General features: G+C 45.8%; 1 protein-coding gene and 3 long non-coding RNA genes across 4 annotated transcripts; all 4 read right to left on the reverse strand.

The window, feature by feature from the left end:
* Positions 1 to 7,396: 7,396 nt before the first annotated feature.
* On the reverse strand, positions 7,397 to 9,821 carry LOC123441103. Its single transcript, XM_045117621.1, has one exon. The coding sequence runs from the start codon at positions 9,819 to 9,821 to the stop codon at positions 7,560 to 7,562; it is 2,262 nt and encodes a 753-aa protein (XP_044973556.1). The 3' UTR covers positions 7,397 to 7,559.
* A 5,907-nt stretch (positions 9,822 to 15,728) lies between these two features.
* Positions 15,729 to 16,301, reverse strand: LOC123441104. The gene is made up of 3 exons (XR_006630407.1): positions 16,242 to 16,301; positions 15,993 to 16,148; positions 15,729 to 15,901 (listed from the first exon to the last, which is right to left on the reverse strand). It is a non-coding gene; the product is annotated as an uncharacterized LOC123441104 (long non-coding RNA).
* A 47-nt stretch (positions 16,302 to 16,348) lies between these two features.
* Positions 16,349 to 17,084, reverse strand: LOC123441105. The gene is made up of 3 exons (XR_006630408.1): positions 16,988 to 17,084; positions 16,579 to 16,905; positions 16,349 to 16,498 (listed from the first exon to the last, which is right to left on the reverse strand). It is a non-coding gene; the product is annotated as an uncharacterized LOC123441105 (long non-coding RNA).
* Positions 17,085 to 17,200: 116 nt separating this feature from the next.
* LOC123441106 lies at positions 17,201 to 17,516 on the reverse strand. Its single transcript, XR_006630409.1, has 2 exons — positions 17,380 to 17,516; positions 17,201 to 17,294 (listed from the first exon to the last, which is right to left on the reverse strand). It is a non-coding gene; the product is annotated as an uncharacterized LOC123441106 (long non-coding RNA).
* Between the last annotated feature and the right edge of the window lie 5,830 nt (positions 17,517 to 23,346).

Raw genomic sequence — 23,346 nt, forward strand, 5'->3', positions numbered from 1 at the left:
GCGACTGCACTCTGTGGAGGAGCGCTACGGCCTCGACGATGGCGGCGGCTCCAGCTCCGGCACCCTCCTGATAACGGAGGCGGAGTGGGACGCACGACGGAAGAACCGGGAACATGGCAACGGCGACAACCGCGGCAACACCGACAATGGTGGTGGCGACAACGGCGCCCCCGGATCCAACTCTAGGGGGCGCGGCTGCCGAGGACGCGGCCGTGGTGGCGGCTCATGCAGCAGACCTTGATCCATGGATCAATGCAGATACTGCAAGAAGATGGGTCACTGGGCCTAGGACTGCAACACCAGGAAGCGCGAACAGGCGCATCTGGTTCAACCGGCCGGCGACGACGACACCGACCCTGCACTTCTACTGACCTCGGTATGTGCCCTGACAGAAGCCATGGAGGAACCGACGACACCTACTCCACCTCCGGAGATCGTCATGCTCAACGAAGAACGCGCCGGCGTGCTTCCCGGGTGTGACGGCGAGCGTCACGGCTTAGCGTGGTTCCTCGACACGGGAGCAAGCAATCATATGACCGGGGATCGGTCACTCTTCGGCGAGCTGGACACTGACCTCGGAGGGAGCGTACGCTTCGGTGATGGGTCTGTGGTGGACATCTGTGGCCGTGGCCTGGTGTTGTTCACATGCCAAGACGGGCGCCAGCGCGCGCTCACCAGGGTGTATTTCATACCCCGCCTGCGCTCGAACATAGTGATCCTCGGGCAGCTGGACGAGATCGGCTGCCGGGTCACCATCGAGCACGGGGAGCTGCGTGTGCTGGACACTCGCCGCCAACTCCTCGCCAAGGTCCAGCGCAACGGCAACCACCTCTACGTACTGCACGTCAAGCCAGGGCAGCCCCAGTGCATGGTTGGGCGGTATGACGACGTCTCCTGGCACTGGCACGCGCGCATGGGACATCTGAACTTCCAGGCATTTCAGAAGCTGGCGCGAGAGGAGATGGTGCGTAGGCTCCCGAAGATCGACCACGTCGACGAGCTGTGCGATGCCTGCCTCGCCAGCAAGCAGCGGCGGGCACCTTTCCCCCAGCAGGCGAAGTGGCGTGCCAACAACCTACTCGACCTCGTGCAGGGTGATCTGTGCGGCGCGATCTCGCCACCTACGCCCGGAGAGAAGAGGTACTTCCTGCTCCTGGTAGATGATCGGAGCAGGTATATGTGTTGGAAATATGCCCTAGAGGCAATAATAAATTAGTTATTATTATATTTCTTAGTTCATGATAATCGTTTATTATCCATGCTATAATTGTATTGATTGGAAACACAATACTTGTGTGGATACATAGACAAAACATTGTCCCTAGTAAGCCTCTAGTTGACTAGCTCGTTGATCAAAGATGGTCAAGGTTTCCTGGCCATAGGTAAGTGTTGTCACTTGATAACGGGATCACATCATTAGGAGAATCATGTGATGGACTAGACCCAAACTAATAAGACGTAGCATGTTGATCGTGTCATTTTGTTGCTACTGTTTTCTGCATGTCAAGTATTTGTTCCTATGACCATGAGATCATATAACTCACTAACACCGGAGGAATGCTTTGTGTGTATCAAACATCGCAACGTAACTGGGTGACTATAAAGATGCTCTACAGGTATCTCCAAAGGTGTTAATTGAGTTAGTATGGATCGAGACTGGGATTTGTCACTCCGTGTGACGGAGAGGTATCTCGGGTCCCACTCGGTAATACAACATCACACACAAGCCTTGCAAGCAATGTGACTTAGTGTAAGTTGCGGGATCTTGTATTACGGAACGAGTAAAGAGACTTGCCGGTAAACGAGATTGAAATAGGTATGCGGATACTGACGATCGAATCTCGGGCAAGTAACATACCGAAGGACAAAGGGAATGACATACAGGATTATATGAATCCTTGGCACTGAGGTTCAAACGATAAGATCTTCGTAGAATATGTAGGATCCAATATGGGCATCCAGGTCCCGCTATTGGATATTGACCGAGGAGTCACTCGGGTCATGTCTACATAGTTCTCGAACCCGCAGGGTCTGCACACTTAAGGTTCGACGATGTTTTATGCGTATTTGAGTTATATGGTTGGTTACCGAATGTTGTTCGGAGTCCTGGATGAGATCACGGCCGTCACGAGGGTTTCCGGAATGGTCCGGAAACAAAGATTGATATATAGGATGACCTCATTTGGTTACCGAAAGGTTTTCGTGCATTACCGGAAAAGTTTCGGGCTCATCGGTAGTGTACCGGGAGTGCCGGGAGGGGTGCCGGGGACCATCGGGAGGGGTGTCACGCCCCAAGGGGTCTCATGGGCTATGGGAAGAGATAAACCAGCCCCTAGTGGGATGGAATAAGTTCCCACTAAAGCCCATAAGGTTTGAGAAGGAAAAAACACAAGGTGGAAAGAGTTTCCAAGTGGGAAGGTGGAATCCTACTCCAAGTAGGATTGGAGTAGGACTCCTCCACCTCCAATTTCGGTCAAACCTTTAGGTTTTGAGGCTGCCTCCTCCCCTCCCTCCCACCTATATATACGGAGGTTTTAGGGCTGATTTGAGACGACTTTTCCACAGCAGCCCGACCACATACCTCCACGGTTTTTCCTCTAGATCGCGTTTCTGCGGAGCTCGAGCGGAGCCCTGCTGAGACAAGGTCATCACCAACCTCCGGAGCACCGTCACGCTGCCGGAGAACTCTTCTACCTCTCCGTCTCTCTTGCTGGATCAAGAAGGCCGAGATCATCGTCGAGCTGTACGTGTGCTGAACGCGGAGGTGCCGTCCGTTCGGTACTAGATCGTGGGACTGATCGCGGGATTGTTCGCGGGGCGGATCGAGGGACGTGAGGACGTTCCACTACATCAACCGCGTTCACTAACGCTTCTGCTGTACGATCTACAAGGGTACGTAGATCACTCATCCCCTCTCGTAGATGGATATCACCATGATAGGTCTTCGTGCGCGTAGGAAAATTTTTGTTTCCCATGCGACGTTCCCCAACAATATGTGGCTGCTCCTCCTGGCCTCCAAGGACCAGGCCCAAGCCACAATCAGACGCTTCAAGGCGGTGGTCGAAGTGGAGGCGGGGCGGCCCCTGCGCGCGCTTCGGACGGATCGAGGCGGCGAGTTCACGTCAGCGGTGTTCATGGAATACTGCGCAGAAGAGGGCGTCAAGCGGCAACTAACAACGCCGTACACACCATAGCAGAACGGGGTAGTGGAGAGGCGGAACCAGAGAGTGGTCTCCATGGCGCGCATCATGCTCAAGGCGAAGGGGATGCCGGCGAAGTTCTGGGGTGAGGCAGTCACCACTGCTGTCTACCTCCTGAACCGATCCCCTACACGTAGCGTCAAAGGGAAGATGTCGTATGAGGTATGGCACGGTAAAAAGCCTAGTATTCAACATGTCTGTGTGTTTGGATGCATGGCACATGTCAAGAATACCAGGCCCATGCTTAAGAAGCTTGATGATCGGAGCACGCCCATGGTCTTCATCGGCTATGAGGAGGGAACCAAGGGGTACCGTGTCTTCAACCCGGGGACCGGGCGAGTTCATGTCTCTCGCGATGTGGTCTTCGATGAGGGCACATGCTGGAAATAAGACAACTCCACACCAACACCAGAGCCGTTCACGGTGAGCTACACCGTCTCCATCCCCAGGCCAGAGTGCCCAAAGGACGGGGGAGCAGCGGTGTCACCGGCGGCTAGTGCACCTGCTGGGGAGCCTGTCATGCCAAGCCTGTCAGGCGGGGACTCTACCGCGAACAAGGATGTGGCGCCTTCAAGCGAGGCGCACTCCGAGGCCGATCCAGAAGGAGGCGGCCAGGACAAAGATCAAGGTGGGCATCCCATGCTCACCCGGAGCAAAGACGGCATTCACCAACCCAGCCCCAGGTACGATGAGGACTGCGTGCATCTCGTCGACGTTGTGGACGACGATGAGGCCGCAGCATCTGTCTCATCGCAGGGGAGCAACCAGCCTCGTACCCAGAAGCTGCAGCACAACAGTGCTGGCTGCGGGCGATGCGAGAGGATCTCGCAGCGATCGAGGCCAACGATACCAGGAAACTGGTGGAACCACCAACTGGGCAGCTTCCGATCGGCCTAAAATGGGTCTTCAAGCTGAAGAAGGACCCATCCGGCGCCATCATCAAGTACAAAGCACGCCTGGCAGCAAAGGGCTACGTGCAGCTCGCCGGCATAGACTTCGAGGAAGTTTTTGCACCGGTGGCTCACTTCGATTCCGTGCGTCTCCTCACCGCGCTCGCCGCCCACCAAGGGTGGGAGGTCCATCACATGGACGTCAAACAGCCTTCCTCAACGGGGACTTGGCAGAGGAGGTCTTCGTCGCGTAGCCGCCGGGGTTCGAGCTTGCCGGACAGGAGCACAAGGTCTTCAAGCTCCCCAAGGCATTGTACGGTCTACGACAAGCACCACATGCCTGGAATGCAAAGTTGGACAGCAGCCTGCTGTCGCTCAGATTCCAGCGAAGCGACTCCGAGCATGGCGTCTACCTGCGCGGGAGCGGGACTCTCTCTTTGTTGTTGACGTGTACGCCGACGATCTCATCATCGCCGACGCGCAGCCGCAAGAGCTGGGCAACTTCAAGGAGGAGATGAAGAAACTATTCCAGATGAGTGACCTCGGGCGGCTCACGTATTACCTTGGCATAGAGGTGCGACAGACAGAGCGCGGCATCACGCTGTGCCAGGCGGGCTACGCGCAGAAACTGCTCGAGAAGGCGTCCATGGCAGAGTGTAAAACCAGCGCGGTGCCCATGGAGGCGAAGTTCAAGCTCAGCAAGGACAACACGACGCCGGCTACTGACGCCTCATTCTACCGCAGTCTGATTGGCAGCCTGCGGTACCTGGTGCAGACCAGGCCCGACATTGCGTATGCGGTCTCCTACCTCAGTCGTTTCATGGAGAAACCCACCGTCGAGCATCTCACGGCGGCAAAACACTTACTGAGGTACATTGCGGGTACTCTAACCTTCGGGTGTGTGTATCTTAGGGGGAGCAGGGACCCCTCCCTCATCGGCTACAGCAACTCCGACCTTGGCGGCGACGTCGACGACCGCAAGAGCACCACCGGCTCGCTCTTCTTCCTCGACAAGAGCCCGATCAGTTGGCAGTCCACCAAGCAGAAGGTGGTCGCGCTATCATCTTGTGAGGCGGAATACGTCGCAGGCGCATCTACTACTTGCCAGGGGCTTTGGTTCTCTCGGTTGCTGGCTGAAGCGACAGGGCACCGAGATCAAGCCGCCTGCAATTCTGATAGACAACAAATCTGCTATGCAGCTCAGCAAAAACTCGGTGTTCCATGACAGAAGCAAACACATAGAGATTCGATCAGGGCCGGCCCTTGGGGGGTTCCGCGGGGGCGGCCGCACGGGCCCAAATTTTTTTGGGGCCCCCTGCGTATATACGTATACTAAGTATTATAATTAATATAGAAAATTTGAAAAAATAAATAGAAACCAGGCCTATTTGCATGGGCCAAGAGACAAATGGGCTGGAGCAGGGGATCTCTTATCACGACAGGAGATCGTATGGATGGATTGATCCTTTGATCGTGCGTGCTTCTGGTCCGCCGCACGCATGAAGTCACGAGCGCTCTGGCTCTCTCCAGGAGCCGCTCCTCGCCACACGCACGACGCACGCACGCGCTACTACGAAGTCTCCCTACACACCGCGGTTGACGGCTCTCTCATCTACTGATCTACGAGTATCGCGTCGCGCGGAGCCGCTCCTCGCCGGCAGCTTCCCCCGTGGCGTCCGTCGCCGTCTGTCCCAAGCCTGTTCAGTCCGTGGTGCGTCCCTTCTGCTGATGGATCTGGTCATCTGGACGGTAATTGATTACTTCTAGTGATTCCTTTTTAATTTTTAGGTAGTTTATGCCCTAATTTTGATTCATATTTATTTATTTTCAGAATTATTATGAAGCCTAAATCAGGTGCTGCTAAAAGAAAAAAGAGGAAAGGAGATCAAAAATTGATAGATTCATAAAGAGGATCTTTTCCTAAGTTTTTTAAGAGTAACCCGTCCACTTCAAAAAAATCCAGATGAGTTGGCGTTAGTTCTTGTGGGAGAACCAAGTAATGTGAATCTAGAAGATGATATCCATACAGAAGACAATGTTGACATCGACGCGAACGATAACAATGTGAGTGATCATGACCATAATTCATCTCCCATGGAATCTGCTACTGTTGATGAAGAACCAGTTCATGTGGATATTTATGATCCAGCAAATTGGGCTAGTCTTGATAACAAAGCAAGGGATACAATAGTTGAGAAGGGGCCTATTAGAGAAGATGATATTACTTTTCCTTTAAATGGCAAGAGAAGACATTTTTCATATGCCCATTACTCTAGAACAATGAGCAACGGGGAAGTACGTGATCGAAAATGGTTAGTTTATTCAAAACAGGCTGACAAAGTGTTTTTTTTTTGCTATTTATTTCGCTAATCTATACTATTTATTTATACTAAGGGGCCTTAAATTTTAGTTTCGCCCTGGGCCCCCGAAATCTCAGGACCGGCCCTGGATTCGATATCACTTTCTCAGAGACAAGGTTGAAGCAGGGAAGGTGAAGGTCGACCATGTCAACTCTGGTGAGCAGCTGGCTGACATCCTCACAAAATCACTTGGACATGTGTGCTTCCAGGAGCTGCGCGCCAAGATCAGCATCCTCAACACCGACGGCGTGTGACAAGTTAAAGGGAGAGAATGTCACGTTCAACCCGTCGCTCGCCGTCGTCAGTTTCGCCAGCCTTGACAGCATTAGGATGTGCATTTTCTTGTTTCTTGAGTTAGACAGTTAGTCAGTTAGGAGTCTGTTTTATTTCCCTAAAGTCTAGGCCAGGGCCACCATGACGTGCGCTGCGTGGCGACTAGATAGGAGCTGCACGACCGAGACTCATGGATCGTGGACGTGGGATGGCACGTCGGAATCAGTCATGGAAGCTGGCATGATCAGCGTTTGCTTTTGTATGAAATAAAAGGCAAGGAGGCCGAAGAGAAAAGCTGCAAGTTCTGGCAGCACAAAACACCTCGCTCTCACTCGCGTTTCGATCGCAACAGATAAGAGGCATGGAGGCAGGAGCGGTGCGCGCTTGAGGTAGGTTGCTCCTTGTGCGTCCGGCGGAGCGTTCAGCCGGCATATTAAACACACTGGGCACATGGGAGCCGTAAATTCTACGCTGGCTGGCACACGACAACAAACAAACAAACAAAGGTAGCAGCACACCGGATTAACAAGTACTTCCTCCGTTTCTAAATACTTCGTATAAATCTTTTAAGGAATTTCATTATGGGTCTATACATGAAGTAAAATGAATTAAACTATACTTTATAATATTTCTATATACATGTGAATGTAGTTCATTAATGAAACTTGTAAAAGGACAACGGAGGGACTAACACACATACAGAAGCAAGGACAAATGCATCAGACAAACAAGCGAACAGGTATGAAACGACGTACTACCAGAGTCCACAGACGTAGGTAATTTAGATAGCAAAGAAAACAAACAAGTAAATCAATCGACCACAAACCTACTGTAAATCAATCCATCAACAAATCAACCACACTCTGAACCTCGACTTCCAATCCTTCCTGATCTCGCACTTTTGATTCGGCATCATCAGTAGCTCGAGTCTCCGGCGGCATCTGAAGCTTGTCGGCCAAGCTCTTGGCCCCCTTGAGCGCGAGCACGAGCCAGACGAAAGAGAGGAACTCTTCACCTTCACCCAGGCTCTTGGCGTGCAGGTAACCCCTGCACATGCTGGCGGAGTAGCAGAGCATGCCCAGCCACACCCGGTACATCAGCATCCAACGCTTGTAAGGGTCCGGCATCTCCAGCAACTCTTTCGCAAGCTTGTATGCCTCTGTGATGTGGAAAACTTCATGGTCACCTCTCGGCTTGTGCAGCATGTCTTCGTCAATGAGGTCCTTAAATTCCTTTTTTTGCTTCAACTTATCCTTGTTGGACAAAAAGGAGGAGGATTTGACTTCCTTCATGGCTTCGGAGACCAAATGGTGCCTGCTGCCGGTCAGCAGCATCTGGGGGTTGGAATTCAGCAGGTGCGCCATGTAGTTGGATATTGCAACTGTGCACTTCATATAAAGCTGTAATGCTGGGCGCCTCCTCCTCTGTCTTTGTTGCTCTTCTTGTTGTTCAACTCCTCCTTCTTTTGGTCCTCCTCCCACTTTTTCTTCTTCTCCTTCTTCTTCTTCACCACCATCATTGACGAAGGAGTCAACGTCACCGCAGCAGCGGTAGCAAAGATCGGTGGCGATGTGCCATAGGAGGACGCTCCGGTCGAATGAGACGAGCAAGCTTTTTCTTGTCTCGACGCCACAGTGATCTTGCAGCTCCCTGCTTAGAGCCCAGTTGCTGCCGGGCCTTTTGGATTCAAAGATCCTGTAACTGGCAAGGTCTCGGTCTCGTGCATCCACCAGATCTGTAATCACAGTTTGTGCGACATTTTTGGACAGTTCACTAGGTTTAGGCCTGGAAAAAGGAGATCCCACCTTCCAGCAGTTGAAGCCCATGCGCCTGGCACACATGTACATCCACCCGATGCTCTTGTCACCTTCCCGAAGAGCGGCTTCTATGAGGTTATAGCCGGGCACCGTCTCGCATAGCGCTGGAACTTGTGTCATGTACATGAGCCGGTATAGCAGCTGGCGGATGAACACCGCGAGGATATCCAGCACGGCGGTGAGGCACAGAATGATGTATGTTATCTTCACGTCGGCGCGCTTGTACGGGTGCTTGTCGCTCGTTGCAAATAGCGTCAGGGCAGCGATGTGCAGGATCGGGACCACCAACAGATGATAAATCAGGTAGAGAGGAGTGACAACCACAGTAGCTCTGGTGTAGATGAAGGCGAATGCACTGCGCAGCCAGCGCGGCAAGGCTTTCTCAGCGACGGGCAGAGGTGGCAGAACATCCTCCACCTTGCCAGCTCTGTTTCGTGCTACCAGGTCCTTGGCAGCAGCTAGAAGTGACATGTCCGAAAGTACCATTAGGACTTTGTCTGCCTCCGTCAAGGCCACCACCGGTGATTTTTGCAGCTGATTCTTGCTGTCCTCCTCCTTCTTCCCGCCACAGGAGGAAAGCCAGGACATGGCCACCTGATTTCTACTGCCCTCCTCCCCACCAGTTTGTGGCATCCCAGTCCCACTCCCAGTGAAGCAGTTGCTCTCCTCGAACAAGAAGAACTGGTTCACGCGCTCCCTCCATTTTGAACGCTTCTTTGTTCCTTGCACCCAGGCCGATACAGCCGCCAGTCTCTCAATTTTAGCTCTGTTGAGAGCCCACGGCTTCTCGCTGAAGCTGGCGACCCCGACAATGAAGAGAAGAATCGCGGCCGCCAGCAGCTTCCAGTCGCTGGAGCTGGGCCACGACGTGCAGAAGGCGTACAAGGCAACCGCGACCTGGGACACCAAAGTCACGGTGTGCCTCGTCCACAGCTCATTGTCTTCGATTTCGTAGCCGGTCATTTCCTCCTGCCCGCCGAGGTGGATGAGGAGGATAGGGGCCCATAGAACCTCCAGGATGCTCGACTGCTGTGCGACAACATTGCCACCACAGTTGCTAGCCCTTGCGTGGCGATTGAAGAGGGTGGCAAGCGCGTAGATCGCCAGAGCATCGCTAGAGATGTACGCCAGCCAGATGAATGTCCTGAAGACGCGCGGGATTGAGTACTTGCGCATGGGAGCAGCCAGCAGGAGAAACCACTGGATGCCCAGGCTGCCGAGGACGAGGATGCGCAGCTGCCAGTCCTCCCACCATCGCAGAATGCTCCAAATATCAGACATATCTCTCCCTCTCCCTCTCCCTCTCCCTCTCCCTCTCTCTTTCTCTCGCTGTGTGTGTGTTTATCAAAACATACAGTCACTCAAGGTAAGTAGTTTGGATTGAGCTGCGAGCAGGGGGGGTGATTAAGCTGGAGCTAAACATTGCGAACAGGGGGTAAACTGTGGCGCACTCAAACAAACAAGTGTAGTACCAACCGCTGCATGTTGTTCGAGCCAGCAAAAAGGGAATAAAGTGAAAGCTAAAAGATAAAGTCTGCATGCCATGCATAATTGTATATATCCTTCCTATATGAAAGTAGTATGTATGTACGGCCAAAACCTTACTGTCCCAGCCTCCCAAGTTTGAATAAGCTTTGCGTCTCCACCAAAATATTCTATTTCCTAGAAACAAGTTTGGAATGATATATACATGCATGTACATCCCTACCCTCATGCCTTTGCGTGCTATGATGATATTCCAAGTCCAGACACTTGCGCCCATGCTCTCTACTCTTTACTTGATTTCCACACCAAACTTTGTAATATACGGCACATATGCTCGTCCGTTGTTGCAACCGGAGAGGTAGTCACTAAAAGTTTTCCTCAACACGGCCCAATAATATTCGAATTGTGCCAGGCCATGACAGAGAGGCGCACACTGAGATCTAGCATAAATTCATATCAATAATATGTCAAGAAACATGTTGCACATACAATACTTTCATTACGGTTTTTATACAACGGTCTGATCTTAGAAAGTCTAATTTTGAAATTTTCATACCAATGCATTATTTGTAAGTTGAAGCAATGTTTGGAATCTGCTAACACCATGTTGTGATAAATAACTCAACAAAAGGATTCTATTAAATGTGTTTTAGGCCATCTCTATACGCTTGAACATTAATTGAAAATTTGTCTATCTTTGAGCGAAACCAACCTAGTTAGCCGCATACAACTCGACGCTCTTATTTCTTTCCATTCATTATTAATTTTACGTATGCCCATTAAAATCGATCATTCATACTCCCTTTGATCTATATAGGTCATCGTAACATATTTTATGTATATAAATATTATATAAAAGTTATATTGTGCCTTAGCATTTCTGAAAATACACCGTCTCCTATCTCCTATCTTCTATACTAATTGGAGGCACCATAAGAGGCATGTTAACCCACATCAATAAAATTAATTTAGCCATCAAATTTACAATTTGATGGTCAAGATCTATTAAAAGATGTACATAGATTGAAATAAGATGACACGCAGAAATGTGTCCCCAAGAGCCACGTCCAATTACCAAGAAAATATTAGAAAACACTGCTTCTTTAAAAAAAACCACCACGTAGATAGATAGGGATCAAGCTGGACGCGGCTTCTTTTGAAAAAAAAAAACCACTACATACGTAAATAGGATGAAGCTGGACGCTACTTCTTTTTTTTTTTTAAAAACACCACGCATGTAGATAGGATGAAGCTGACACGTACAAAAAAGTGTCCCCAACACCCACGTCTAATTTCTGCATAAATAGATGGGAAATGCTTGTAGCCGGAGCGTCCGCCGAACCGTTCGGCCGGTCGCTCGCGGCTCGCGTGCATGGCAGCAACCATGCAACATTGTTTTAGTACAAATTTGCTGCAACCATGTATAAATTTGATACACTGGTCCACACATGCAACATTTTTTAGTGCAGATTTACTACAAACGCGATTAAATTTGCTACAAGCCTTTTCTATTTTATTGCAACTTGTTCATTAAAAAGTTGCATCCACGTTTGGTTGCAACTCGAGTTCGTTGAAGTTTTATGCTACAACCGGCGTTTCATTTTTGCTACAACCTTGTTAATTTTTGCTACAACCGACATCATTTTTTACTGCAACCGTTCACTAAAAAGTTGCATACAGGTTCGTCAGAGTTGCAAACCGAGTTCACCGGTTTGTTTTGCTACAACCCTTTTTTTGTTTTGCTACCATGCATCATCAGCTTTGTTTTTTTGCTATGATCACATAGATATTTTTTGGCTACAACTTTTTTTTTTTTGCAACCGATGACGAAATTGCTGCATCGTGAACGAAATTTATAGCATCGAGAAAAAAATGCTGCATAGAGATCTAACGGCGCGGCTCACGTACATCTGGTGGATCGGGCGGCCCACGTGCGGCCGGCGCATAGCGTTGCCCTAAATAGATGTCTTATTCCCTTAAAAGGGCAAACAAAGACTACTCAAAATATTGTCCAAATGAGTTCCAAGTGCCACGTCTCATGTGCCAATCCCAAAAAACCAAATCCCCACACGTAAAAGAAAAAGACTTCAAGCCTCACATTCTGGGAAAAGGAGAGTCTTCCTAATTTTGAAAAAGAATTTTTATCTCGGGTAGAGATAGGCCGGAAATGTTGTCGACACCGTCGATTTCCTCTCGGTATACTCGGAGTTGTACCAAGGGATTACGCTTTGGGGAAGAAGATGTGGCTCGGTCCACGATTCAGTTTCTTCAAATGGGTGGTGCTTCCTTTGTGGGAGAGGCACACTACAAGAAATTCTACATGTAGAGACGTCATATTCCATTGCTAGAGGCGTGTTATTTCATCTCCAGGCAATCATAGAGTCGACTTAGTAAAGCGTCTTTCGAGCGTCTCCTTACGGATCGTCTCAAAAAATATAGACACGCTCGCTAAGCGTCTGTACATGACATGAGACGCTATATTGGAACGTTCAAAGGCGTCTGTAAATATGAGACGCTATGTTGGGACGTTCAAAGGCGTCTCTAGTTATGAGACGCTATGTTGGGACGTTCAAAGACGTCCTTAGATATGAGACGCTATATTGGGACGTTCAAAATCGCCTCTACGTATTATAGTCTTTTGTTAGATGCGCTCCTATGACGTCTCTACTAACAGGGTCATTGAATTCATCATCGGCTCCAACCCATTTCTATACACGCTATGTACACACGTTATATTCGTCTCTAAAATCACACAAGCTACTTTGTTGCCACTTGTTATTTTACTTTAAAACAATATTTGATTTATTTTAAATTTTTACTTCATGATTTCAAATCTAGTTACTTTATCACATATATTCTTTTGTAGAATGATCAACAAATATTTTTTATGCAAGGGCATGCATCCATATCACCAATCGCATTCATAAGAACTAGATATCATTATATAAAGGTATCCATCCATATCACCAATTGTATTAACAAGCAACCCATTCACACTATTCCAATTAGGAACAAACACATTAGGTTCACAACAGAATCAAATCAGATATTCATATCAAAGATCCAAATGTTCAAGAAGAGATCGTACAAACTAGAACTAAGTTTTCATATGAAGCTAAAATCTTTATATAATACATAATATTTATCCTTTTAAAGACTAATTCTTCTATACTTGCTCCTGACTCCTGCAATCCACTCCTTTTAAAAATCTTGAGCTACTCTGAAAAATAAAGATAACAGAGATAAAATTAGAACATAAGCTTTAAGACTAGTGTGGAAAGAAATGTACGTTGGTGATGTACCATACCAGTGTTTGGTGGCTTGTTTGGAGAATGTGTACGAGTGGTCAGTTTTGGTTTTTTGACCTAAAAATTACAAAATTCTTCATAAATAAAAAACCTTAAGAATGTACATTAGAGCATAACCAATGATTCAACGAAAGTGTACTTACATGTGATAGAGGCCATGCAATAACATGACCAATAGCATCCCTTAATGTTTCGAATTTTTTAGATGGTCTAGCCAGTGCCTCATTTCCATGTCTTGTAACAGCGGAAATAGATACTGCTACATATTGCTCTCCAAGCAGGTTTCCTCCGACCACGTATGTTTTATCACTACTCACTAAAGTTCCTTCGGCCATACATTTATTATTGTTTCTCGGGTTCAATGAATACAAAAAGACTTTCATTTTATCCTATTTTTTCAAGAAATGAAACATTAATTATCACGCATGAATATTTTACTTTAAACAGAAAGGGACAATTGCACATGAAATTAGAAAACTAACTATTCTCACCATTGTCATCAGGTGTAGGTGTATATATATATATATATATATATATATATATATATATATATATATATATATATATATATGACAAATTTTATCTACAAGCAGTGGTAGTTACCCCTTAAGCAATAGCCCTCCACGTGTCCCACCCTAGCAGCAAACAAACGGGTCGACAGGTTTCAAAAAGATCATATCACTCACGTAACTAATCAACGATTTAAATTAGTTAGACAATTAGATAGCGGTTCTCGTGCAACAAACCTCGCGACTTGCTGGCCGGCTAATTGCATGCCTGCATGCATGCAGTGAGTTCAATCGATATTGATAGCGAGGTGCTCCTCCTTAGATGCATGTACGTGCATATGTGCAAAAATCTTAGGGTACATGCTGCACGTAGAATATAGATGATTTTTTTTACAGTATGTACACATATACTTTTGTTTGTGTTAAAAAAACATATTTTTGTTTGGCGTATGGACCTATCCATTTTTAGTGGAATTGTGTGTATGCATATTTAAGAATAATATACTCATTACAGTGCATAGAGAATGTATATTTACTTATAAAATCATTGAATATTTACTCATGAAAAATAATTATGTGTACATAAACTTTTTATTGCACTATGGAGAATATACAATAACATTTTTACAGTATGGAGTACTATTTTTGGAGTATGTAGTATCGAGTATATTGCATATTATTTTTGAAATATAGAGTATGAAGTATGGAGTATGTAGTATATATGGAGTATGAAGTATGTGGAGTACGGAGTATGAAATACTTGGTGTATCTTCATAATAGGATGGAGTACAATAAAATAGGTAGTATGGAGTATATCTGTAAGTACAAAAAAGTTGAGTATATATCATACAGGTGATCGAGTACAACCATACAAGTATTGATTGATTACATATACTCATTTGACAATGGAGTTTGCTATGCGAGCAGGGCCTATACATACATGCGTTGTAGCCGCCGCGGCACTGGAGCAATCACTTGTCGATCATTTGACATACTCCGTCGCGTGGCTGTCACTACACCGTTGTCGCTGCTGTCGGAGCAGCATCCTGTCAGCTGTGTAAACCATATGTCATCGTGGCCACCGTCATGCCTGAACAGCCACCCGTTGGCTGCCGTTACAACTGCACACTGAGGGCAAATAGTGCTAGTCGTTGTGCCACCAAAAATAGAGTATGTATATAAAAGGAAAATTGTGAAGTAACATCAAAAACACTATCGTCTAAATGTAGTATACGATGTGAAAAGAACGAGGAGAATAGTAGTATGTAGTATGAGCGTGTAGTATTGGAGTATCATGCATGTACATGCGTTACTATGAGGATCCATCATGCACCAATATTCGATTTCAGATGTTTTTGCTCACGTAGATCTTTTTTCAAGCAGTTTCCTCTCGTGAGGATTTGGTTTCCATACAACAAGAAGAGATAAAAGAGCGCTTTCTCTGTGCAAAATATAAGCGGTTAAGATCAGGAAAATAGAAAGGTAACGAGCGCCACAAAAATAGGAAGTAGCTATCCAGGTGGAAAAGATCATTTTTTTGTTGTTGCTGATAACTTGTTCCCAAACACACAGAGCTGATTTAATCGGACGGCAACAAGAATAGAGGTAACTACCCCCTAGTGGTAGGATGCATTTTTCATATATATATATATATATATATATATATATATATATATATATATATATATATATATATACCTGTTTAGTGACGCGATGAAGCAGTTCACTTCGTTTAAGAGCACCTTGCATGGCTGCATTGCTATTTTCAGCCTAACCAATCTTTGGCTCACGAGCATCATGTGCTTTCTACAGTTGAGGTTCAGTTCGGATGTAAGTAAACTTACAAAACACATAGACATTGTTTCATGACAGAGCAAAAATTTATGCACGCGGGCGCACACACCTTAGCAACCGTGTGTTTATGTGGTGAAGATAAACTTGTGCAACCCTCTTTGGTTCTTGCGCAATTGCTAGGATGCAATTCGTGGTTAGTCTTCTCCGGTAAAGTAGATTTTGCATAGCCTTGATTGACACTATCAATTTTTTCAATGTGTGCTTTCTACAATTGAGATTCACTTTAGTTGTAAGTAAACATACACAATACATAGGCATTGTTTGGTAATAAAGCAAAAAATTATTCACACACGCACCTTAGCGACCATGTGTGGTAAAGATAAACCAGTGAAATCCTCTTTGGTTCTGGCAGAAAAACTAGGACACAAATCTTGGCTAGTGATCTGATTGTCTCGTAAATTTGATTCTACAGTCCCCTTATTGGCCCCATTAAAGTTTTCAATGTGTGCCTTCTACAATTAAGGTTCCATTTAGTTGTAAGTTAACTTATTCAAAACATAGACATTTTTTAATAACAAAACAAAAATTCATGCACGCACACACACCTTAGCTACCATTTTTTCATGTGGTAACGATAAACCGGTGTAACACTCTTTCCCTCTTGCCCAATTGCTAGGATGCAATTCCTAAAACTTATGATGAACAATTGCTTTTAATTTTGAAGTCTGAGAATAAACTAGAATATTTATTAGTGAAGAAAGTATTACATCACCTGCATAGCACTCAATCGAGCATGTACTACAATTTCGTTATGTGATTCATTTGGGAGGTCGCTGCCAACAACTCTTTCGTCGAGATCAACCTGAAACAAGAACATGGATAATAGTATGTTAATACTTGTACTTTTATCTTTGCAAAAAGATTAGTGGTTTAGATACCAACTTCATCACTTCCCATGGTTACAAATTCATTTCTGAAATCTTCTCCAGGAAATTTTCGCTTCAGGAACTAACGCACCATAGCCAACTCATCTGTCACATTTTGTACATTATCTCCTAGTGCCCGCAATGAAAGATGAACATTGCCTTCATTCTCACAATGCTGAACAAAAGTCAGTCCCTGAGAAACTTTTATTTCGCTCCAATACTTATCACCATAATACCCTCGAAGCATTTTTGCGTCTTCCCCATGCACACTTTTAAACATTTCTCCATAATCACTGAATGAAAGCCGCCCATTGTTATCATTCTTTCTTTCTTCCAGTTTCTCCTATTGAAATAAACACAAACATCACATTATACTAAGTAGTGTTAAGTTAAAGTCTTTACTTTAATCAGAAGTAGAACTATACCATCACTATCTTCGTTTTTGCATTTTTGTATTTACCATCCTTCTGCTTATGAGCTTCATCCCAAAGTTCAATCTTGCTAACCTGTCGATTGCTCTTGATTTCCTGTTCAACAAAGTAAATTCGAATGTTTGTTAGTGTTTCTGTAAGAACATATTCAGTTTTCTACACTAACAAAATTTATTTCTAAGCCATCTTTAGAAAGAAAAGGTTTCACCATCTCTTTTCTAAGTCTAGCATGGCTTTTCCTCCCAGTTGTATGTGGATTCTTCTGCTTCTTTGCACACTCGGTGTTCTTTTCGCACAATTTCTAGGAAAACAACACATCTAGTCAATACTAATGTCACCAAACTAGTTATGTACGTCATATTAAGTATGAGAATAGAACATCTAACCATGTGTGAATCCTGGCACCAAAACCCAACAAGAGTATCCCATGGATGTTCATTAACACCTTTGGGAACACTTGCTATAATTTCAGCCAAAGACTTCTTGTCACGCTTGAAATATTTACTCTTCAAACTAGACTTGTACGCTCTCCATTTTTTGTTAATAGTCAATAGGATCCAGTCTCGTGTAAGTTGCCTTGTCTCATTGGGGTAGATAAATTTATCCTTCAAAAATTAAAATCGACAGTCAGCGATGTCAAATTAACAATCTTGAACAGTGCTATGAAAAATTTACCTCCACATCTGTGATCATTTGCCCGTGTTTTTGCAGAAACAATTCATTGTCCCATCTAGGAATATGCAATGGTGCAAATGTTGAGTTCTCTGCAAGCCATGTAAGATGATGACCAAGAATCACAGCTGACTTTCCATTTGGAAAACCATTTCCATCAGTCTCCACAATTATCTTCCCCCCATGTAATTCCGAGAAATTTTTACCTCGGAATTCCCCTACAATCTGTCTCACATCTCCATTTGGCCCTGCATGCAAGAGTATTAGGATGGAATATAGCTGGAACATATACATCAAACTAGATATACGTGTTTGAAAGAAAAAGAGCTTACATATTATTTTAATTTGCCTAGTACAGCAGGAGGCTTTTTTGGTACTAGATCATCAACCTCTGGAGGGCCTTGTAAATTTTCTTCATCTGCTTGTACACTTTCAGAAGCCTGCTCTGGGATGTTTAAGCTTCCAAGCCGTCGAGGTATCCTCGACATGATATCTTTATTAAACAATGTTAAAATCATATATTAAGGTCAAGTATGGAAACAAATGTAATTGCTAGTAAAAAATTTCTGTCCTCTCTTGTAAAAATGTAACTGCCACTCCTGTAACCTTGACACGCTCACTGTTCTAATATATACAAAACTGTAGGAAACTCTCCTACAGTCATTCACAATTCAAAAGAAAAAAAGATACTGCATTATGTGTGTGGTTTTCATAAATCAGTCACCATCTAACTCATTCCCTAGGTACCTAACTGAAATAAGATGAAATAAGGTGATCTTGCTGATGTACATATGTAACTGAAAATGCAGCAAAAAGCACTTCTGAAATTACTGTAATGCACATAACAACATACAGACATGTAAACAACATTTTTTGGGTGCAAAATCTGACAGGTGCTGATTGAAACCTCCATTCAACTAAGATGCAAGAATCAAAATTAATGAAAAAGTGGGACTGCACTAAGATGAGGTGTGAAATAGGACAAAAAAACTATTATGAAATAGTAGAGTACATTTCTGTCTGTGCAACCAAACACTATCAGATTCGCTACAACCATTTCAGTCTGTACATTTCAGCCAATCTATCAAAACCACTTGTACTACTCTTGATTTTTACCATACAAAATTTGATTAGAGCAAACAATTGCTCACGTATGTTCAAAAAAATCTGCACAATTGATTTACAGGCAAGCAAGCAATTTAACAAACACTTAGAGTGCGAGACTGGAGACACGTACTGATTCTACACGAAGGAAGTAAGGAGACGCAGGAGAAGAGGATCCATACTTGACGTGGTAAAACTATACGGACAATGGATTTCAATGGATGACCTTCTTGACGGTGGAGGCGAGAGCTGCTTCCGGACAGGCGGCCGGCGGAGGTAGCGGCGCAGGGCAGCACTCGAGGATGAGCCTATCATCACGCGATCTGCGGGACTGGGCAGCGCGGTTGTTGCTGATGCCACGCAGATTGCAATCAGGAGGTTGGATAATGGGGAGGTGGGCTAGATGACAGGGAGGAAAAAAATCAGGTGATAACGCGGGAAGTACGTGGCAAAGAAACAATTTGTAGCGCAAATTTTGTTAAGCGAAAATATTCAGGAACGTCAAATTTAATTAAGTGAAAAAAGAGTGCTAAGTATTTATTTTTTATGAAAAATAAAGCGCTAAGTATTCACATATACGGATGTGTTAAAAACGGATATATGAATAAATGATTTTTAGGTGTATCTTTATTGTATAAATCTGTATGCTTTGTTCTTTTCTCAAAAAAGAACAAACTTTCTTCGGTAATATACATATCCAAGTAATATCGACATGGTTTAAAAGAAATTATAAAGGCAGTGGTAGACCGAAGTGTTTGGCCGCGTCAGCCGCAAATGCCTCCTCGACATACCATTCCTTCACCTAGCCCTTGCCGGCAATGGGGGGCGGCAGTGCCCAGCGACTTCAAGGCAATCTTGACAAGCTGGTCACTGAGCGCCGAGCCACTATATAGCTGCCGCGCCCCCGGGAGACCATCGCCATGAGCCGGACCTCCGCGACGCCACCCGCGGCGTGAGCAAAAGTCACGCCAGGCCGCTGCCCCACCGGCGCCGCCCACCCATAAGCTTTAAGACCTTCCCAACGCCAAATCTAGGACTAATGCCCCCGCCACCCGCCCCTGCACAGCAGCCATCCCCGCTCACCCATGGATGCGGGAGGGAGACCTCCAAAAGCGACAGGAGGAGCCACCGGCGACCACCAGGCCTTCCGCTGCCATCACTGCCTGAATCGGCCCCGGAGCAGACCAGATCGGGTCACCGTGGCTGCGACGGGCGCAACCACCATGCAGCCCACCATACCCGGCCACAAGTCCACGACGCCGCCGCCAAACGCCCGTGACCACGCCGACGCGCCCCGTGCCCATACATCGCCGTCATCCGAAGCCCCGCGGTCTGCGTCGGTCGTCTCCAAAGGAGGGGTGAGAAACTCCACCGCCGCCAACGCCGACCAGGCTTTGCCCGACGACGGTGAGGGGAGGGAGAGGGGAGGGAGGTTGGCCCGGCTGCAGCGGTAGGGTAAGCCCCCTCGGTCGCTCGTGGGGGGGGGGAGGGGAGGAGGATCGCCTTAAAAACATTACTCCATCCGCTCCTCCTCCTACACCGCCCTCCCAATTGCTGTCACGGTGTGGCGTGACGATGTGTCGTCGTCATGCCGAGATGATGGACGAGGGTGTCCGGTGGAACTCCTCCTCCTTCGAATCCTTGTCACGTCAGTTGCGGCACGGTGGTGAGCGGAGAGGAGCGACGACGGATGGTGAGCGGAGAGGAGAGGAGAGGAGCGATGACGGATGGTGAGCAGAGAGGAGAGGAGAGGGGCGACAGGGTGCGAAGAGGCGACTGCGGCTCTCGCGAAGGCAAAACCGTGCCTCTTGCAAAAAAAAAACGTTGTTTTTTTATTTCTCAGAGGCACGGGCGAGCGTGCCTCTCACGAAAAAATGAGTTTTTTTCGAAAAAAAGTTGAATTTTTTCGTTAAAAAACTAAGAAAACCGGTGAAAAACCGAAACACCAAAATATCCAAGAAAAAATCAATCTGAAAAGCCAAAAACGCTTACGGAAAAATAAGGATACGCCTTTTTGTTTCATTTTTTGTTTTATTATCCTTTATTTTTTTATTCCCTTTTCTTTGTAATCTTTTCAAATTATTGTAGTTTTTCAAAATTTGTGAACTTTTTCAAAACTCCCACACTTCCGTGCCCGTTCGATTCACCAAATATCTTTTATTGCTTTTTATTTTTTAAATATTCCATTTTCTTGAATTTTTCTTGACTATATTTATTTCTGGCCAATCAGAACAAATGAACCTGACGCACACTTCATGGGTTCCAAAAATAATAATTATTAAACAATATATGCATATTTAGACATTTTTAAGCAATAACTACTCTTAATTTTTATCAATGGGGTGCAAAACAAAAATGTCGACCTAGTTCCATGATATAATCGTACATGATTATATTCAGTATATCTTGCTTTTCTTAAGATTTTGACTAGGAAGTTTCATGCATTGTATATTTCAGTCTAAAAAAAGTTACGTGTACTGTTCCTGGTGGCGCACATCAGAATTAACTTCAAAATTTGCAACACTAAAATTAAATTGGCCAACTAATTAGATTAAGTCGATCATGCATTTTTCAATTAATTTCAGCTCCTCTATCATCATCAGTCCATGGATCCAGTCATTCCCTCCCTCGTCTTTCATCGATCTAAACTTAGCCAGATTAATTAGCCACAAGGGACAAGTACGTCCTACTCTTCTCCCCTAATTCAGTAGCTACTCTAATTCACTAGCTCCCGGATGATGAATCAGAAGATGCTTGCCTGATTTGTTGTTCAAAAACTGCCTGTTGGGACCTATGATATTGTCACTTCTATGATTCTGTCCATGGTGGTGAACATGAAATCTCCTGAGTCGCCGTGGTAGGACGAAGAAGCGGGAAGGCCTTCGTGGGAAGAGGTTGTGGCGGCGACCGATTGCCCCTGAGATTGCGGCGACTATGGAGCTTGGGCTGGGGGAGACCGGCGTCTTGGTGGCACGGGAGCTGGGCTAGGGGGAGACCGGTGTCGACTGGGGAGCTTGGGCTGTTGGAGACCGGCGTCCAGCGGCTGTGGAACTTGCCTGGAAGGAGCGGCGGGGGGCAGCAGGGTAGCTCTGGCCAGAGGGCACCGCCGTCAAGCGTCGGGGCAGCAGAGTGGGGAGAAGTGGGAGTTCAGGTCATCGTGTGCTGACTGCTGAGAGATGAGGTTGGTCATCGTGCGCTTCCACGTAATGTAGTTTGTATCACGCACTCCATTACTTGAATAAAGCAAACATGATTCTAAAAAGTATGTATATGCAATTTTTGGAAATAAGATGATATAAAACCAGAAGTATGTATATGCAAGTCAATTTCAGTAAGTACTAGATATTATAATTTTTCCGTCCGTGATGCAGTGATCAACAACTCTTGGCACTGTTTCCCTAGCATGAATTTATGATTCAAATAGAATCACAAATCAGACCTGCAGACCACACATAAGAGAGAGAGAACCCAAATGAATACCTAACTGTACCATGCATGCATACACACCTGAATACGATTAGATGTTTCTTGAGATGATAGATCGTGAGGGCCTTGAATCCCATAATCGTAATGATAATATTTGCCTATTCAGATCGAGTTTCCTCTGCCATTAAGTAACTAAATACGCAACAAACTATCAACATCTAGGCTCAAACAAGCATGCATGGATCAATCTCCGCAAGGTCAGGAGTCCAACCTGCTCGACAGCACGGACAAATCGGTCGTAGAGCTCAATAGACAACAGTCCACCGAAGGTAGAGCATGGGGTCGATGATGAGGACGACTGGTTGGGGCGAGTGGTGGTGGGGCGAGATCTATGCAGGCGCGATCGTCGGCGGCTTGAGAGCTCTGGCTGGGGCAAGCGGCGGCTGGGTCCGGCGTCGGCGGCGGCGCTAAGGATGACGGCGGCGCGAAGGATGAGCTGGGGCGGTTTGTTTAGTCAGGGCCACGTACTACTCCTAGTACATATCAACCTAAAAATATAGATTACATGTCCGACATATCAGATTGCAAAAATATCAACCTAAAAAAAAGATTGCAAAAATATCAAAGGGTATATAGGTCATTCCACCAAGATTTATCAAGTCAAAATAAATTCAAATAATAGAAAACGCCAATCAAAGCAATTTATCAAGAAATTAATGTAAAGTATATATAAGTCTAAATATTATGGACTGGTGCAAGCATCTCGGAGTTGGAACAAACGCTTTGATGAGGTGATCAAAGCATTTGGGTTTATACAAGTGGTTGGAGAATCTTGTATTTACAAGAAAGTGAGTGGAAGCTCTGTGGCGTTTCTAATATTATATGTGGATGACATATTACTGATTGGAAACAACGTAGAGCTTATGAAGGACCTAGGAGAAGCTGCTTACATTCTAGGCATTAAGATCTATAGGGATAGATCGAAGCGCTGATAGGACTTTCACAAAGCACATACCTTGATAAAGTTTTGAAGAGGTTCAAAATGGAACAGTCCAAGAAAGGGTTCTTGCCAGTTTTACAAGGTACAAGATTGAGTAAGACTCGGTGCCCAGCAAGCTGATGAAGATAGAGAGCATATGCGCTCCGTCCCT

Source organism: Hordeum vulgare, chromosome 3H, assembly GCF_904849725.1.
Source record: "Hordeum vulgare subsp. vulgare chromosome 3H, MorexV3_pseudomolecules_assembly, whole genome shotgun sequence".
NCBI lineage: Eukaryota > Viridiplantae > Streptophyta > Magnoliopsida > Poales > Poaceae > Hordeum > Hordeum vulgare.